General features: G+C 37.7%; 1 protein-coding gene across 2 annotated transcripts in view; it reads left to right on the top strand.

Moving 5' to 3' along the window:
* WIF1 (WNT inhibitory factor 1) overlaps positions 1 to 20,518 on the top strand; it is a 283,251-nt gene that overhangs the window by 126,028 nt on the left and 136,705 nt on the right. For both annotated transcript variants that reach the window (XM_053716857.1, XM_053716856.1), the window contains exon 5: positions 5,112 to 5,207. In XM_053716857.1, the coding sequence (XP_053572832.1) occupies positions 5,112 to 5,207 (96 nt within the window). The remainder of the gene's footprint in view (positions 1 to 5,111; positions 5,208 to 20,518) is intronic.

Below are 20,518 nucleotides of genomic sequence, written 5' to 3' on the forward strand. Positions count from 1 at the left end.
TTCCTTCTTTATGATTACGCTATTGTGGTACTTTTGAAGCTAGAGGTGAACGTGTTACACAGTCTTTTCACAACGGTCAATATAGAGGTGTGCTTGTTATCCAGATGTGAGAATTGATTGTAGGGGTCATGTTAAACTGATACCCCATATTGCCATACTCCTACCTAAATATTTTTTAATGTTTCTGACCGCAATTGAAAAGCTTGAGTGGTTTTTGGCAGTGTACAAGGAAGTAAACTGTTTGGAGTACTGCTTCTTTCCCCACTAATTATCTATACATCATGGTTCTAAGCATTTCATATACCCCTCTTATGTTGCGCCTAAAGCTCAGGCTACAATGTCATAAGTTTGTGCCAAGTCCCCTGGCACAGCTTGCCATTATGCCTGTCACCTCTCACTACACAGACACACATATGCTGCCAGAGGAACTGGGAACACAGAGCTGTTAACCCCTCTACTGCCAGAGCAACTGGGAACACAGAGCTGTTAACCCCTCTACTGCCAGAGGAACTGGGAACATACAGTGCTATTAACCCCACCTATGCCAGTCCCCTAACATTACTGTAGCATAGTACTGTTAACCCCTTTGCCATCAGAGCAAATAGAAACACAGCACTATTAACCCCACCTATACCAGTACTCTGACATTACTACAAAATAGTACTGTTAACCCCTCTGCCATTAGAGCAACTAGGAACACAGCTCTGTAAGTTAGCAAATGGAGCACACTGGTGGTGTTTATAGCTGGGGAGGGGAGATATGAAGGCACAGTCCTGCACTTTCAACTAGAATTTTTTTAGCAAATTTTGGATTTTTAAAGGGACATGGACCAGAATGTTTTGTGTGTGTGTGTGTGTTCCTGTGTGTGTGAGAGAGTTTTTGTATGTTGTACAAATGTCCCTTTAATAATAAATGTTGACCATAATTAGCAAATTGTGCCTTCATCATGGTTCCTGATGAGTGGAGCCACCTGATGGGTGAGGTTTCATTAAAGGGGTGGGGTTTAGGGCCCCATCATCTTTAAAACTCACCAGCCGCCACTGATATGAGTGTGTGTATATATAGGAGGGCCACTTTACCTTAAATGCCCGGGCCTTTTTTTGGTCCCAGTCCGGCCCTGATTGACACTAGCAGCTGATTGGCCGCAAATCTTCAGGGGGCTGCATTGCACAAGCATTTCACTAGAAATGCTTGTGCAATGTTAAATTCCGACAGCGTATGCTGTCAGCATTTAGCGATGCCGGGCGGACATGATCCTCTACAGCGGATCATATCCGTCCGACACTTGATAAATCATCCCCTTTATCTGGAATTGCACGAAGTCCAAGGTATATTTTGCCCAAACTAAAGCTTCCCAGGTAGATAGAGGTGTAAGTTAAAAAGTTAAATAATTATCATTACATTGAAAAATATCTCCATACATACCTTACATTTAGTAAGCTTTTGAGGGTTTTGCTGTTTCAGAGAGCTCCGGGGAAACATGCATTAAAAAGATGCATCTTTACCTTATATATTTTTCTTTCGCTAGTTAGGGATATCTATACATAAGCTCCTGCACTGATCTAAGCAAATAATTTGTAGCATATAGCTAGGTCAGGCACACTGTGCCATGCATGCTAAAGTAGGATATGTATTCCAGTCTGTTTGGGATTTAATACAGGTTAAACATTATTTTCATTATGTACAAAAATTCAACTTACAATAAATATCAACATCTATTATTTAAACAAAAAAGAAAAAAGTTGAATCAAAATCATTATTTAATATCTATCAACATGTTGCTATGTTTAGATTCTGTTATGAAGATTGGAAATTGTACATTGTGTGAAGTAATAAGAAAGACAGGTAAAAGGCAGAACTTTATTAGTGCTGAATAAATAAAAAAAATCATAATCTATCCTAAATCTTGGAATATTTTACATATTTATTATTCAACCTGTAGAAAACATTGTTATGTAAGCTGTAAATATAATGTTTCTTTTCCTCTGTCCAAAAGGGGATTTTTTTTTATTTTTTCCATATACTAGATACCATTATTTTGTGTGCAATAAATATATCAGCCAATAAATTATCATCATGTGTTTCAAATTCTTCTCACTTTAATTACAGTAATGCAACAGCTGGTGTTTAAAGGAACATGAAACCAAAAAACTGTCTTTCATGATTCAGATAGAGAATACAATTAAAAAAAAAAGTTTCCAATTTACTTCTGTTATAAAATTTGTTTTGTTCCCTTGTTATTCTTTGTTGAAGAAATATCTGGATAGGTAGCGCGCACATATCTGGAGCACTACATGACAGGAAATAGCCATCTAGTGCTCTTGCTAATGTGTAACATTGTCGCAAAACTGCTGCCATATTGTACTGCAGACACGTGCACACTCCTGAACTCACCTTCCTTCTTTTCAACAAAGAATTACAAGAAAACAAAGAAAATTATATAATAGAAGTAAATTGGAAATTGTTTAAAATTATCTATCTGAATCATGAAAGAAAACATTTGAGTTGTATGCCCCTTTAAAAGACACTAAATTCAAAATTAAACTTTCATGATTCAGACATGTATTTTCCTATGAAATGGGGTGCTGTATGTCTTACCTATCTATTGTACTGGATGACTTATATTGAGAGGAACTGTTCTCTTTTTTGTTATGTATATAGTTTAAAAAAACCTTTCCAATTTACTTCCATTACCAAAATGTGCATAATATTTTTATATGCACACTTTCAGAGGCACCAGATCCTACTGAGCATGTGCGAAAGTTCACATTAAGGGGTAGATTTAGCAAGTAGCGGATGCTGCTATCTACCCCCGTACCTTCCGGCTTGCTGGAAATGTAAGTTAAGAAGCGGCGGTCATAAGACCGCTGCTCCTTAACTCGTCCACCAATGATCGGGTTGATTGACACCCCTGCAGGGGGCGGTATGTATTTATCGATGTAGGGTGGACATGATCCGCTACAGCGAACATGATAAATCGGCCCCTATATACATATATATGCATTCTGTGATTGATGGCTGTCATGTGATACAGGGGGCAGGGAAAATGGAAGTAACTTTTACATTTTACAGTAACAAATCGACCAATCATTTGAAATTCACACTAAGGGCCTGATGATCAAACTCATTGCCATAAAGAGAAAGCATGCAAAATCTTTTGGAGCTTTTTTGAGCATTATATTGTAATGTAGAGCCCTGCATAGGGAGATAAACAGTACTTAGAGGGACATGAAACCCAAAATTATTCTTTCATGATTTAGACAGAGCATACAATTTTAAACAACTTTCCAATTTACTTCTATTATTTAATTTGCTTCCTTCTCTTGTTATCCTTTGTTGAAATCTGTATCTAGGAAAGCTCAGTAGCAGCAAATAACCTAGATTCTAGCTTCTGATTGGTGGCTGCATATATATATATATATATACATATATATATATATATATATATATATATATATATATATATATATATACTAGTCCTAAAGCCCGTGTACACGGGCCATTTTTTGCAGTACAGCGGTTACACCCCTTGCTCTCTCTTCACCCCTCTTTTCTGCTCTCTCTCCCCCTCTCTCTATTTTGCACTCTCTCCCCCTCTCTTTTGCTTTCTCTCCCCTCTCTTTTGCTCTCTCTCCCTCTCTTTTGCTCTCTCTCCCCCTCTCTCTATTTTGCTCTCTCTCTCCCCCCCTCTATTTTCCTCCCTCTCTTTTGCTCTATCCCCCTCTCTTTTGTGGTCTCTTTCCCTCCCCCTCTCTTTTGCTGTCTCTCTTCCTCGCTTTTGCTCTCCCCCCTTTCTTTTGCTCTCTCTGCCCCTCTCTTTTGCTCTCTCTATCCCCCCTCTTTTCCTTTCTCTCTCCCCCCTTTCTTTTGCTCTCTCCCCCTCTCTTTTGCTATCTCTCTCCCTCTCTTTTTCTCTTATTATCCCCCTCTTTTGCTCTCTATTCCCCCTCTTTTGCTCTCTCTCCCCCCCTCTATTTTGCTCTCTCTATCCCCCCTCTTGGTCTCTCTATCCCCCTCTTTTGCTCTCTCTCCCCTTTCTTTTGCTGTCTCTCTCCCCTCTCTTTTGCTCTCTCTCTCCCCCCTCTCTTATGCTCTCTCTCCTCCTCTCTTTTGCTCTCTCTATCCCCCCTCTTTTGCTCTCTCTCCCCTCTCTTTTGCTCTTTCTCTCCCCCTCTCTTTTGCTCTCTCCCCCCTCTCTTATGCTCTCTCTCTCCCCCTCTCTTTTGCTCTCTCTCTCCCCCTCTCTTTCCCCCCTCTCTTTTGCGCTCTCTCCCCTCTATTTTGCGCACTCCCCCTCTCTTTTGCTCTTTCCCCCTCTCTTTTGCTCTCTCTCTCCCCTCCTCTCTTTTCCCCCCTCTCTCTCCCCCTCTTTTTGCGCTCTCCCCATCTCTTATGCTCTCTCTCCCCTCTCTTTTGCTCTCTCTCTCCCCTTTCTCCCCCTCTCTTTTACTATCTCTATCTCCCCTATTTTGCTCTATCTATCTCTCTCCCCTTCCTTTTGCTCTCCCTCCCCCCTCTTTTTTGCTGTCTCCCAGGTCCAGCTGCCACGTCAGTGTGTAGAAGACCAGGTGTGTTTGTCCTCACGCTGTCTCTACTGCGCATGACAGCTTCGGACAAACACACTTGGCCTTTTATATTATAGGATATATATATACAGTATGTATATATATATATATATATATATATATATATATATATATATATATATATATGTATATATACTGATTGTCATTGACTCACCCATGTGTTCAGTCAGCAACCAGTAGTGCATTGCTGCTCATTAAACAAAGCATACCAAGGGAACAAAGAAAAATGTATAACTAATTTAGAAAGTTGTTTAAAATTGCATGCTCTATCTGAATCATGAAAGAAAAAAAAAATGTGTTTCATATCTCTTTAAGCTAAAATTTGCCTTTCTAATTTTTTTTGAGGGACCTTACAGTATTGACAAGTGGAGAACTTTAGATCATCAGGCCGTCAGTGTTATTGCATTGTCTTTTTTTTGTGCATTTCATGATTATGCAGTTCTATTGTATTTAATGATATATATATCATATAGTTTATTCACAATGTTCTTAGTTTTATACTTTGTACTTTTCCTCTGTATTTAGCAAAATGTCCTGGAGGATGCAGGAATGGAGGCTTCTGCAATGACAGACATGTTTGTGAATGTCCAGATGGCTTTTATGGTCCACACTGTGAGAAAGGTAGGAGCCTCTTTGTCCAGACAAGAATTGTAGCCTTCTGTGAGTGAGATGTAAAAGAAACATGGGTATTGCTAATAAGTAAAAATACATGGCTACTTTATCGCTGTAGCTTGAATTATATTGTATTAGTAGATATGAGATACAATTTTCATCCCTCATCCCTTACAAAGTAAATTTACAATCCACAATATTATAATTATGAGACCTTGATCACATACTCGCTTGTCCATTTTCCAGTATATATTTTGTTTCTGTTTTAGTGGATTGATTTTTTTTTTAGTTGTCCTGATAACAGAAAAAGGATATTTATACATATCCGTCACAAATTGTTTTAAAATATACTCCCTTTTATTTTATTTAAAAATATTGTTATCATGTTAGTACTTGTTTGGCAAAACTCCTTTAAACTTGTTCTAAAGTGCAATTAAATAGTACAATTATGGGGGGGGGGGGGGTGGCTGGGGTGGCTGTCATGGCAGCAGATTTACTCTGAAAAAATTGCAGCAGATTTACTCTGTCTTGAGAGAGATTATATAGATATACGGCGCAGGCCTCAGCGCAATCGCTGAAACCCGCGCCGCCCGTAATTTCACCTTGCACATCGGGGTATCCAATAAACCCCGCCGGCAGTTCATAAAGTCCTGTAAGTGGATAAACTAGCGATGTCCAGAAATTACCATAAATACAAATTTCTGGAGTCGCCAGTGATTTACGGCACTTTAGAAACTGCCGGCGCCTAAGAAAATAAAAAAAAATATAAAATCTCCCGTAAAAGTCTAACCCGCTCCCAAAAATAAACCCGACACGTAAAACCCCTATATCCGCCATCAAACCCACATCACAACTAATAATAAATGTACTAACCCCTAAACCGACAACCCCCAACCACGTAATTTACATACATTGCAATCTACCTAATAAAAGTATTAACCTCTAAATCCGCCAACCCCAACATCACAAACTACCTAATAAGACTATTAACCCATAATCCGCCATTCACCCACAACGCAATAAACCTAATAAAACTATTAACCCCTAATCCTCCAAACCCACACAATGCAATAATGCTAATAAATCTATTAACCCCTAAACCGCCAAACCCCACAACTCAAATAACTAATCACTAAGCCCCCTAACCTAACACCCCCTAAATTAACCCCATTACATCAATTAAAATAATACTAAATTACAATTAAAATAAAAAAACCTAACATTACTTTAGATATAAAAAAACTAAGTTTAAATTAAGCTAAAATTACAGAAAATAAAAAAGTCTAACATTACAGAAAATAATACACAAAATTATCAAAAATAAAAAAAAATATACCTAATCCCTATAAAAATAAAAAGCCCCCCCAAATAGTAGTCCTTAAAAGTCCCCTTCTAACAGTAAAACACCCCACCCACCAAACCCCCCAAAATAAAAAAAACTAACACTAAAAAATTCTAAACTACCCATTGCCCTTAAAGGGGCATTTGTATGGGCTTTGCCCTTAAAAGGGCATTCAGCTCTTTTACTGCCCTTAAAAGGGCATTCAGCTCTTTTAAGATTGCCCACAATCCCTAATCTGAAAAATAAAAAAATAATTTTATTTTTGAAAAAAGACCTAACGCTAACCCCCAGATCCGGTGGTGAAGTCTTCTTCCAAGCGACGACAGGTTCCTGAAGTCCGGCGGTGAAGTCTTCTTCCAAGTGGCGACCTCTTCTATCTTCATCCTGGACCGCAGAACTGAAGACCGGCAAACGGATTTAAATCAACCAATAGGATTTCAGTAGCTCTCATCCTATTGGCTGATTTGAATTTGAAGAATCAAATCAGCCAATAGGAATGCAAGGGATGCCATATTTAATAGCGTATCTTAAATTCACTATTCAGTGTACGGCGGCGATCGTACGAAGAGGATACTCCACGCTCCATGTTTCTGTGGTCGCCGGTCTTCAGTTCCGCGGTTTCCAGTCTTCAGTTCCGCGGTCCAGGATGAAGACAGAAGAGTTCGCCACTTGGAAGAAGACTTCACCGCCGGACTTCAGGAACCGGTCGCCGCTTGGAAGAAGACTTCACTGCTGGGCTTCAGGAACCGTGAGTACCTATCTGGGGGTTAGAGTTAGGCCTTTTTTTAAAAAAATGTTTTTATTTTTTTTTAGATTAGGGATTTCGGGCAATCTTAAAAGAGCTGAATGCCCTTTTAAGGGCAGAAAAATAGCTGAATGCCCTTTTAAGGGCAATGCCCATACAAATGCCCCTTTAGGGGCAATGGGTAGTTTAGGATTTTTTAGTGTTAAGTTTTTATTTTTATTTTGGGGGCTTTGGTGGGTTTTACTAGAGGGGGGACTTAGTATTTTTTTAAGGAAAAGAGCTGTTTAATTTAGGGAAATGCCCTACAAAAGGCCATTTTAAGGGCGGTAGTTTAGTATTAGATTAGGGGGTGTTTTTATTTTGGGGGACTTTTTTATTTTCATAGGGATTAGGTATAATTTTTTTATTTTTGATAATTTTGTTTATTATTTTCTGTAACAATAGACTTTTTTATTTTCTGTAATTTTAGCTTAAAGGGACACTGAACCCAAATTTTTTCTTTTGTGATTCAGATAGAGCATGACATTTTAAGCAACTTTCTAATTTACTCCTATTATTAATTTTTCTTCATTCTCTTGGTATCTTTATTTGAAATGGAAGAATGTAAGTTTAGATGCCGGCCCATTTTTGGTGAACAACCTAGGTTGTCCTTGCTGATTGGTGGATAAATTCATCCACCAATCAAAAACTGCTGTCCAGAGTTCTGAACCCCAAAAAAGTTTAGATGCCTTCTTTTTCAAATAAAGATAGCAAGAGAACGAAGAAAAATTGATAATAGGAGTAAATTAGAAAGTTGCCTGCTCTATCTAAATCACGAAAGAAAAAAGATTGGGTTCAGTGTCCCTTTAATTTAAAAAATATATATATATTTTTAAAGTAATGCTAGTTTTTTTAATTTTAATTTAGTATTATTTTAATTTATGTAATGGGGTTAATTTAGGGGGTGTTAGGTTAGGGGGCTTAGTGATTAGTTATTTGTGTTGTGGGGTTTGGCGGTTTAGGGGTTAATAGATGTATTAGCATTATTGCGTTGTGGGGTTTGGCGGTTTAGGGGTTAATAGATTTATTAGGATTATTGCGTTGTGGGGGGTTAGTGGATTAGGGGTTAATAGTTTTAATAGGTAGTTTGTTATATGTTTGAATGACGGATTACTGGTTAATAGTTTAATTAGGCATATTGCATTGTGGGGGTTGTCGGTTTAGGAGTTAATACTTTTATTATTAGTTCCGATGTTTAGTTAATGGCGCATTAGGGGTTAATATACTTTATTAGTTATTGCGGTGGGGGATTGCGGTTGATAGGTAGATAGATATTGCGCATGCGTTAGGTGCTAGTTATTTTCATGAGGTAGATATTGCGCATGCGTTAGGGGTTAGTTAATATTTTCAGGCAGTTACGGGAGTTACGGTGCTCACATACTCAGCGCAAGGCTTGCTGCGTCTGCCTATGTGTGGCGAGGTGAAAAAGGAGTAAAATATCTCCACTTTTGCCGCTTAAATCCTTGCGCTGAATATGTGATACCAATTTGCGATGCGGTTCACCTGTCAGTAAAAATTGCGGCTGACAGGTGAAATATACGTGCCGCATTTTTATGTGGCGCTGTATATGTAATGGAGCCCCACAGCTTGAATTCACTATAAATCTTGGCAGAATTTATTAATGTACAGATTGATTTTTTAATCTTGGGGATTATTCCTGTTTTGCTAATCCAGACCGTTGAGGCCTTTGGCAACACGCAAGTAATAGGGCCTGCAACACCACCCTTGCGCAGTTACTAGCACAGCATGGTCCTTTATCTAAGGAAACTACTTCAAATACAATATCATTTTTCATTATGGAGGAGTTTTGTGCAGCCTTGTATGCTTTATTTGATGACTTTGAGCACATGAAAATCAAGAGATTGGATGCCCTTAACAAGATTGAAGAACATGCAGCCATAGAAAGTGATGCTATACATCTTACTTGGTCAGGGTCTGCTACTACATTACAGATAGATATGCAGAGACACCTCAGACCTATAAAGAATTTGGAGAGGGGGTTTTGGTACTGCCTGAGAGAGGATTGACTCTATCTGATCAAGCCCAGCATAACCCTGGAGCAGTGGGGATTATCGTACAAAATAGAAAGGTTATCTACTGTCTCAAAGCTTAACAATATGACAGCCTGCTAATTTCCTCCCTGGTTTTGGTGCTTGCAGGGGGGCCTGGCCATGTCACATATAATATCCCTTTAAATCAATGTTAAACATTTTTCTAAATAATAAACATATATTTCTTTCATACGGTAGTGAAAGTGCACAAGCCATTACTCCTGGGATTCAATTCTTAGCCACTAAAAGGAGGCAAAGATTACTAATGGTCTAATCCCTTACATCTCTCTGGTATTCTAGTCTTTTCTTTGCCTCCACAGGAGGAAGGTGAAAAATTGATGTGCTCCAGATTCTTTGTTGAGAGGGAACCTTAGACCGATTTGAGGCCCATTTCCCCCTCAGAGAGCTGCTATCAAGAGATAGGAGATTGGAGCATTGGGCAGTGACAGAATTACACCTAGTGAGGAGTAAGTCACAAGCCTGCTATTAGCCTCCTCCTGTTCAGTCGTCGATATACTCCACACATAGTTTCTCTGCTGTGACGTACACAGCAATAGATGGGCTCTCACCGGAACCAGTATTTTTTTGTAGCCAGTATGCACATTAGAATGAGTGCATCTGAGATAAGTGCAGTCATTTCTTGCACTCACATGGCCCACAGGCTATTGGTAGGTACACCAACTTTAAGGTACATCAAAGCCAGGGGACATACCAATAGAACAAACTAATTTAATCTATATTTAGTAAGATTACAAGTGATGCGCAACAGACTTTGCGCTAGCGCAGCGGCAATTTCGTGATCCATTTTTCTTCTGCTGATATTATATTACTACATTATTCCTTTCCGCATCAATCCATACCATGATTTAAGAGCTCTGGTAAAGTGTTTTCCAAAACTAAAAAATTTCACATAACACAACAAAAATACCTTATAAAGTACACTTACACCCATAAACTACACGATTAACCCCTAAACCGCCACCCCAGACACGGCCAACCCTAAATAAAATTATTAACCCCATAAAACCGCCACCCCCCCACACTCACCAACCCTAAGTAAAATTATTAACCCCTAAACCACCATCCCCCCACATCGCCATCCCTAAATAAAATTATTAACCCCTAAACCACTTTCCCCCCACATTGTCAACCCTAAATAAAATTAATTATTAACCCCTAAACTGCCATCCCCACAAACGCACAGTAATAAACTAATAACTAAACCCCCTAACCTAACACACCCCTTACTTAACCCCAATTTAAATACCCATATATTAAATAAAAACTATAGTAACTACCTTAAAAAAATAAAAACTTACCTGTTAAATAAAATTTAAACCTGAGTTTACCCTAAAAATATCTGATATTACTTTAAAAAATAAAAATAAATGACAAAAAATAAAAAAAACTAATATTACCAAAAAAATTATAAACTAGCCTTTACAAAAAATAATAAAATAACACATTTACACCAAAAAAATACCATTACAAAAAATAACAAAACGAAATTACCAAAAATAAAAAAAATTATTCCTATTCTAATACCCTCCAAAGAAAAAAACCCACTCCAAAATAAAAAAAAACCCTATTCTACAAATAAATTACCAATAACCCTTAAAAGGGCCTTTTGTAGGGCATTACCCTAAAGCTAACAGCTCTTTTGTATAAAATAAAACAATTATCCCCCAAACGTTACATCTTTATCCATTGCGGGGTCCATCTTCTTCCATCTTCATTCCAGCCGTGGTCCATTTTCTATCTTCATCCCGGGGGGCGGCGGCGAGGTCAGTGGCGATGGCGGCGTCAATGTCAGTCCTCCTCTTCAGACCATCGACACAGAGGTCCTCTTCATTCAGTCTCTCAGCCGCACACTGAAGATTGAATACAAGGTACCCCCTTTTATATAGGGGTACCCTTGCATTCTTATTGGCTGATTTGAATCCTCAAATTCAAATCAGCCATAGGATGAAAGCTTTTTCCTTTCATCCTATTGTGTCATACTCTCGTTTGAGTGAAAAATATTGATTATGATGGCACAAATCGGGGAGAGTATGGTAAATTAGATAAATAGTTGAAAATGTATCTCAAAATACCTCCAGTTTCTGCATAGCCAGACATTTCATGCATGATAAATAAGATATTATATTTCCTGATAAGACAACATTGGCCGTATTCCAGAAAAGTTCTGGGTTGTTATGATGTTGCACATTGTTGGAATGGAAATCCTTCCAACATTCTCCTAAATAATTTTGGAAGTCTTGTGAAGTAACTAAATATTGAGAAAATCTCAATACTCCCCTATTTCTAGAGGGCCTAGCATTTTCAAGGAAAAGCCCTATGGGGGCATGGTCAGAGACAATAGGGAGGTACAGCTCATGAGACACAAGTAAATTTGCACCAAATATCCACCACATTAAAGGGATACTAAACCAAAAAAATAATAATTAATGATTCAGATAGAGCATGCAATTTTAAGCAACTTTCTAATTTACTGCTATTATCAATATTTCTTCGTTCTCTTGGTATCTTTATTTGAAAATAATAGTGAAAGCTTAGGAGTCGGCCCATTTTAGGTTTATCACCTGGGTAGCACTTGCTGATTGGTGGCTAGAATCAGAAAGCGCTATCCAGGGTGCTGAACCAAAAATGGTCAGGCTCCTAAGCTTTCATTCCTTCTTTTTCAAATAAAGATTCAAAGAGAACGAAGAAAAATTGATAATAGGAGTAAATTAGAAAGTTGCTTAAAATTGAATGCTCTATCCAAATCATAAAAGAAAACATTTGGGTTTAGGATCCCTTTAAGGGAAGAGGTCAAAACCTGAAAGATCTCAGATTCAAAATTACCACTATCTCTAGGTATAGTGAATTGTTTAGCCCAAAGGTGATTTCTAAGTCTGTTGCAAAGTAAATTAGGGGTAAAATAATAATCCACCCCCCCCCCCTGGTATAATAAAACTATCTATGAAAGGAGTTAGAACCACAACACGATAGTCCCAGAAACCTCTAGATTTCTGATTGGGAGCATTTAAATTGCAAAGGGTATAAAGCTTGTCAGCAATCTTAGGCTGCATGATAAGATATCTCCCTACAGGGTCTTTATATACAGCAATAATTTCCATAACTAGTTGTTTTCCAAATAAAATGGTTACACCTCTACTGGAGCTAGTGTAGAAAACAATTAAACTCTCCTAACCCCTCTTTTCAATTTTCCATGTTCTAAATATGACAAATGTGTCTCTTGAAGAAAAGCAATGTCAGTCTCTCTCAATTGAGTAAGGATGGTCTTCCGCTTCAGATTTTAATATTCCTGTGTCCACTGTGCACAACATTGTCAAGAAGTTTACCGCCCATGGCACTGTAGCTAATCTCCCTGGACGTGGACGAAAGAGAAAAATTGATCAAAGATTGCAATGGATTGTTCAAATAGTGGCTAAAGAACCTTGATCAACTTCCAGTCAAATTCAAGCTGACATTCAGGCACAGGGTACAAATGTGTCAGCTCACTCTATACGTCACATCAGAATTGAAAAGGGACCCAGGAGGACCCCACTGCTGACACAGAACACATAAAAGCTAGATTGGAATTTGCCAAAACTTACCTGAGGTCAAATTCCTTTTTGGGAGAATGTGCCTGTGGACAGACAAACAAAATTACAGCTTTTTGTAAAGACCAATCATTCTACTGTTTTTCAGAAAAAGAAATGAGGCTTTTAAGAGAAAAGAAAACCTGTCAGGCATTAGGAGCACCTTATTGTCCATCACTGGCTCTGTTCCAATAAACCTTTGGATCTAAGTTACACCGGGGACTCAGTGCTTGATGTTTTTCCTCATCTACATTTTTTACAGAAAAGAATACAGTCCCTACAGTCAAACATGGTGGAGGTTCACTGATGTTTTGGGGTTGCTTTGCTGCTTCAGGCACTGGATGTCTTGACTGTGTAAATGGCATTATGAAATCTGAAGACTACCAACGAATTCTGTGTGCAATGTAGGGCTCAGTGTCAGAAAGTTGGGTCTCCGTCAACAGGACAATGACCCAAAGCTCATGTCAAAAAGCACCCAGAAATGGTTTAATACAAAGCGCTGGAGAGTACTGAAACTGTCCAGCAATGAGTCCAGATCTCAATCCCATAGAGCACCTGTGGAGAGATCTCAAAACAGCATTTGAGAAAAGGAACCTTTTCAATCTGAGAGACCTGGAGCAGTTGGCCAAAGAAGAGTGGTCCAAAATTCCTATAGAGAGGTGTAAGAAACTCATTGATGCTAGAATTCAGATACATAATGGAACTAGGCAGGGGTGCCCATTATCCTCAATGCTATTTGCTCTAGTAATAGAGCCACTGGCAGAAGCAATTAGGCAAGACAAGATGATTCAGGGCCTCACGATACCACGATACAATACAAAACTAGCCCTACTTCGCGGACGATCTCACACTATTCATTACAGACCCGACAACTTTCGCTTCCCCTCCTTATGTCCTTAATAGAATCATTTAGCGGAGATCTCGAACTACAAAATGAATGTGACAAAAACAGAGTTCTTTCTGTTGAATATAGATCAGGCAGAAACAGAGAGACCTCCGGAGAAAATATTCCTTTAAGTGGTCGACTAGGGGGATTTGTCACTTGGGGGTGTTCCTAGTCCCATGACAGAGAAATCGTTCATCCAAGTTAACTGCGATGCTAGCTCCTTAAAAGAGGTGGATAGAAATACTTAAATCTAGAAAATATGATGAGATTTCCTAGATAGGTAGGATTGCAGCTCTGAAAATGATGGTCCTTCCTAAACTGACATACATCCTTAGATGTATCCCAATCTCAGTCCCAGCAAGGATATTATGGAATTTCCAGGCGCTATTTAACGCTTATGTTTGGAATAATAAGAAACCTAGAGTTGCAGCGACTTATCTACAGGCTCCTGTGGAAAGGGGAGGATTGGGTCTTCGAGTGTTCGATTATATTACGAGGCGACAATGATCTCTCATGCTTCGGCATGAGGAAGGGATCTTCCACCTTTGAGATGGAGGGAATTGGAACAGGCATCCCTACCGGCATATATCGACCTGTCAGACCTGTTGTGGTTCCCCCACATCTGGCCTCAACTATTACCGTTTCCAATAAATTGGTTAAGGGATGTCGTTTGGCTTGGTACAAGCTACAACATAATCCATTGATTGCCCCCACCCCTCGCCAATCCATCCTATCATCACTTTACTTCAGGGTCTGTCTAATACGCGGGTGAACAGATGGAGGCAGGTAGAATTCACTTATCTAAGGTACTTCTATCTGAATGACAGCTTGCTTACTTACCAAGAAATGGTGACTGGGTTTGATCTCCCCCCTCAGCTGGAATTTTAGTTTTTAACACTACGATCCCTCATGAAAGCATGGGGTTCCTGACAGATAAGATCCAGAACCCCACTGTTTGGGAGATTAGGTGGCAGACTGGACTCCAACTGTATAAGCCTCTAACAACACATTATAAATGTCTTTTGGGGGACCCTGTACTTATAAAGATGAGACACATGGTTGCATGGGAGACTGAATTGAGACTGATTTACACAGCACAAGAGTGGACTAAGGCCATCACAGACTGTGGGGAGGTGGATACCCCGCTCCACATTTGGTGGTCGTGCACTAAACTTCAGCCACTCTGGTATAAGCTCCGGAGTGTGTGCTCTACATTAGGATTACCAGAGGTCACTTCCCCGAGCTTAGCCCTTCTGTATCTAGGAGTTAAAAAATTCCCAAACAATAAGCGATCCCTACTCCTTTACTTACTGACTTCGATAAAAATGCTGATGGCTAGGAATTGGAAAAAGGTACATCCTCCTAGGTGGCAGGGAGTAGTTGAATATTTGAATTATGTTAAGTCCATGGAAGACTATGTTTTCAGAGTTAGAAAACAGTCGGTAGAGTTCAGTCAAATCTGGGAACCCTGGGAGGCATATCTGTCACAATGAAAAGAATAGACTGCAATAGGTATTGAGCGATGAACTCAAACAATCCCGTTAGGAACTACAGGATAATTCTAGACAGGGCACCCCGCTGTGAGTGAAATGGGGTGCCCCCAGTCCAGTTTAGAGAAGTGAGATCCCCCCTAATCCCTATTCCCCCTCCCCCTTCCCCTCCTTCACTAACCCTTTCTGTTCCTTCTTTCTCTTCCTTTCTCCCCCTTTGTACGCTGATGAGTCTAGGAACCAGTAAGCAACGTGTAAGATTAGGTTCACACTTAATTGTTTATTATTGTATCTAAACAACAATAATATGTTAGTGTATCTATATATGGCGACATTCGCCGCATACCTAACCCTACTGAATATTTTCTCAAACCATATAGGTATGTTGCAATATCTCTATTTTAGGAGATGTCAAGTAGAATGTTAAAGAATAACATGTCCTGTATGTGCCTAACACTGAAATGTCAATAATGTCATGTTATTTATTCAAAGAATGTACAGATATATTCTTATGCGATGTATTTAGAAGATTGTCTGTTATACTGTTACTGCAATGTTTACCTGCAATAAAATTATTTTTAAAAAGCAAAATAAAAAAAAAGAAACCCATTGATGTTTACAGGAAGCGATTAATTTAAGTTATTTTTTCCAAGAGGTGTGCTACCAAATATTAAATTGAGAGTGCCAATAATTTTGTCCAGTCCATTTTTGGAGTTTTGCATAGAATGTGTCAGATTTGGCTTTTTTTCTTCACTTTTTTTGTGTCATACCAATACAAACAAAATAAATAAACATGAGAATGCCTAAACATTTGTAATTGAAACAATTTTCTGGGCAAAGTGGGGCATTATCTGACAGAGATGCAGAGTTGCCAATATTTTTGACCATGACTGTATATCTATACAAAGGAATGTTGGCAAAAGAATCCACATACAGCTTAAGCTGCATCCAGGTGGAATCCACATATAGCTTAAGCTGGATCCAGGTGGATTCCAAAAAGGGCAGGGCGGTTAAAGAATCCACCTCCGATCGATGCTTTCACCACCCTGTCATTTTCGGAATCCACCTGGATGCAGCGTAGGCAAACGAAGCCTTAAAAAAAAAACCACGCAACCGCCCGCATGAAACACGAAAAAACATGAAACCACCCGCAAGAAAAAAAAAACCTAACCGCCCGCACGAAGTATAGCAAAAAAAACCTAAGCTCCCGCAAGAAGTGTTAACAGACACCGAAACCGCCAACATCGCAAAACAATAAAGTAATTAACCCCTAATCCGCAAATAACATAATTAAACCCCCCACATTGTAATAAATCTAATTAACCTATTAACCCCTAAACCACCAACCCCCACATCGCTATAAACCTAATTAACCTATTAACCCCTAAACTGACAAAACCCCCACATCACAATAAACCTAATTAACCTATTAACTCCTAAACCGCCAACCCCCCACATCGCAATTAACCGAATTAACCTATTAACTCCTAAACCGCCAACCCACCACAATGCAAATAACTAATTTAATTAATAAGCCCCCTAACCTAACACCCCTTAAATTACCCCAATACTAAGTTACACTTAAAACAAATAAAACTTAACATTAAATTACAAAAATAATCTAAAATTACAAAAAAAAAAAATTAAACCTAATTCCTATGAAAATAAAAAAGCACCCCCAAAATAAAGACACCCCCTAATCTAAACTAAACTACCAATAGCCCTTAAATGGGCCTTTTGTAGGGCATTAGTTAAACAGCTCTTTTGCATTTAAAAAATACTAAGTCCCCCCTAACAGTAAACAGACTTTTTTTTATTTTTTGTAACTTTATCTTGGGGGTTTATATTTTTTAAACATAGACTGCCCTCTGGGCAGGCTTACCGGCTAGTGTGTATATATATATATATATATATATATATATATATATATATATATATATATATATATACAGTGGATATAAAAATAAAAAAGACCTGAATCCGATCGAAAATCTGTGGGGTGATCTGAAGAGGGGGGTGCACAGGAGATGCCCTCACATTCTGACAGATTTAGAGTGATTTTGCAAAGAAGAGTGGGCAAATCTTGCCATGTCAAGATGTGCCATGCTGAAAAAATCATACCCAAAAGACTGAGTGCTGTAATAAAATCAAAAGGTGCTTCAATAAAGTATTAGTTTAAGGGTGTTCACACTTATGCAACCATATTATTTTATTTTTATTTCCCTTTACCTAAAAGATTTCAGTTTGTTTTTCAATTGAGTTGTACAGTTTATAGGTCACATTAAAGGTGGAAAAAGTTCTGAAATGATTTATCTTTGTCTCATTTTTTTACATCAAAGAAATCTGACATTTTAACAGGGGTGTGTAGACTTTTTATATCCACTGTACATACAGTATATATAAGTACTGCACAATAAACGGTAAACATCAGGATTTCTTCAAAAGAATAACAAATTTATTTTAACGTTTCGGGGATATACTCCCCCTTCTTCAGAGCACAAAACTGATGCACAGCACCCACTATATATATATTTACTCAACGATTTAGAGTCAATGTGTAAATCATTCAAACTGGACAACAAAAATCTTACAAGTAAGGAAGAAAGAATCCTAAAGAATCTAAGTAAAGATGAAACACTGGTCTTTAGAGAGGCTGATAAAGGTGGTTCTATAGTAATACAAAACAAAAGAGATTATATTAGCGAAGCAAATAGGATACTGTCAGATACAGAGACCTATGAAGTACTATCAAAAGACCCCACCAGCCAATTCTCAGATGAATATGCTCAATTATTAAGAAATGCTAAGAAAGAAAACATTTTGGACGATGACGAATATAAATTCTTATCGACAGACATGATAAAGACCGCAGTATTCTACCACTTACCAAAAGTGCATAAGGACACTAATAATCCTCCAGGACGCCCAATTATTTCTGGTATAAACAGTCTAACTAGTAATTTATCAGAATATGTAGATCATTTCTTACAGCCAGTGGTACCAACAATTAAGTCATACTTAAGGTACACTCCACACCTACTCACATTATTGAAAGATACTCGTCGGAATAACAATTACTCACTTGCAACATTGGATGTAACTGCACTATATACATCTATACCACACAGTAAAGGTATAAGTGCAGTGGACCAAATTCTTACAACAGACACAAATATCAAAAAAGAACAAATTTCCTTAATTGGGGAAGCAATTAACTTTATTCTCACCAAGAATTACTTTGCATTTGAAAATAAAATTTTCCTCCAAAAATTTGGCACGGCAATGGGCACCAAATTTGCCCCTAGTTTTGCCAATATGTACATGGGAGCTTTTGAGGACCAACACATATGGAAAAATAACACATTCTTGAAACATATAATCACATGGAAAAGGTTCATTGATGATATCATAATCATCTGGAACGGAGATGAAAAGCACTTTGAAGAATTTGTCCATCATATCAATCAGAATAACTGTAATCTGAAATTCACTAATACATGGAGTAAGAGAGAAATACATTTTCTAGATATCACTATATTTATTGAAAACGAACAGATAGAAACAAAAATTTACACCAAAGACACTGACACAAATGGCTATTTGTACGCCACGAGCAACCATCACATGAAATGGATCAGTAATATTCCGTACGGTCAGTTCCAGCGAATAAAAAAAAATTGCTCTAGAAAACAAGATTTTGAAGAAACAGCAAGTGTACTCAAACAAAAGTTTTATAACAAAAAATATAACAGGAAAATAGTAGATAAGGCTTATGAGAGAGTAAGCAAAATAGACCGAGATAATCTACTAAACTCGAAAAAAACAGTAAATACAAATAATACAGATATGGATTACACTATTTGTCCCAGGTTTATTACCACATACAATAGTGGGGCCAAAAACATTGAAAAAATATTGAATAAACACTGGCATCTGCTCAGAAAGGACCCCTTTCTAAAGGAAACACTACCGGAGAAACCGAAAATTACTTACAAGAAAAACACAAATCTTAAAAACATACTAGCTCCTACTAAACTAAAAACTAAAAAAGCACCAACCCAGGGAAATTGGCTAAAAACCAAAACTAAAGGTTTCTATAAATGTAACCGGAAAAACTGTGTGTGTTGCGAACATATCAGTAAAAACAAGGAAGAAAACAAATGGATTAGAGACAATGAAAACAACAAATTTGAAATCAATAGTTTGATGAACTGCAAATCCGAATTCGTTGTTTACCAATTAACTTTTAGTTGTAATAAAATATATATAGGTAGAACGAAAAGAACGCTGAAGACCAGATTTTTAGAACATACAAAGAACATCACCAGTGATAAACCAGAGTATGGCATTGGTACCCACTTCGAGGAATTCCACGAAAAAAGTGTGGAAGGCTTAAAGATTATAGCCATTGAACATATTCCATATAAAATAGGAGAGAATAGGTTACTCCAGTTAAGAAAGAGAGAAACATACTGGATCCATAAATTGAAAACTAGGAAACCATATGGCCTGAACACAGATATAGATCTAGCAGCCTTCCTTTGAAGAATAAAACACACCTTGAACTCAATTATATTAATATAAATCTGGTTTCTATTATTCCTATTGATTATTATATACTCACATATAAATATGTATATACGTAATCACATATACATATATTTTTATCCTACATTCGTACATGCCAGTTAACTTTAATTTTATTTTTAGTTTAGTTAGTTTTTTTCATATTTTTATATTTTATATTTTATATAAACCTCTTTTTCACACCTTACACAAGTACCTATTGTACTGTATTCTATCCTTGCTAACTCATCTTCGGACAGATATCAGTATATTTTTTCTGATATATCATTATACTTTAATACCTAGTAATGTCCCAAACGACATCCTTCAATTTTTAAATTTTTAAATTTATAAATTATTATATGGCCCCCTTTTTTATACAGATAGTGTTTTAATGTGACCCTATCTCATATATACACTTATATATTCTTTTAATACCCAAATATTTATATTTTTTATAACACCAATTTTTTAACAAACCCCCGTTTTCGAAAATATCTTTTGCGCACAAAGATATACATCTGAATAATCAGATCAGGACACACTCCCCCCTTTCCTGATTAAATAGCTTGACGCTATTTAAGGGCAACCAGGATGCTAACAGATCCATTAGCCTC

This window comes from Bombina bombina, chromosome 6 (assembly GCF_027579735.1).
Source record: "Bombina bombina isolate aBomBom1 chromosome 6, aBomBom1.pri, whole genome shotgun sequence".
In the NCBI taxonomy this organism is placed as follows: Eukaryota; Metazoa; Chordata; class Amphibia; order Anura; family Bombinatoridae; genus Bombina; species Bombina bombina.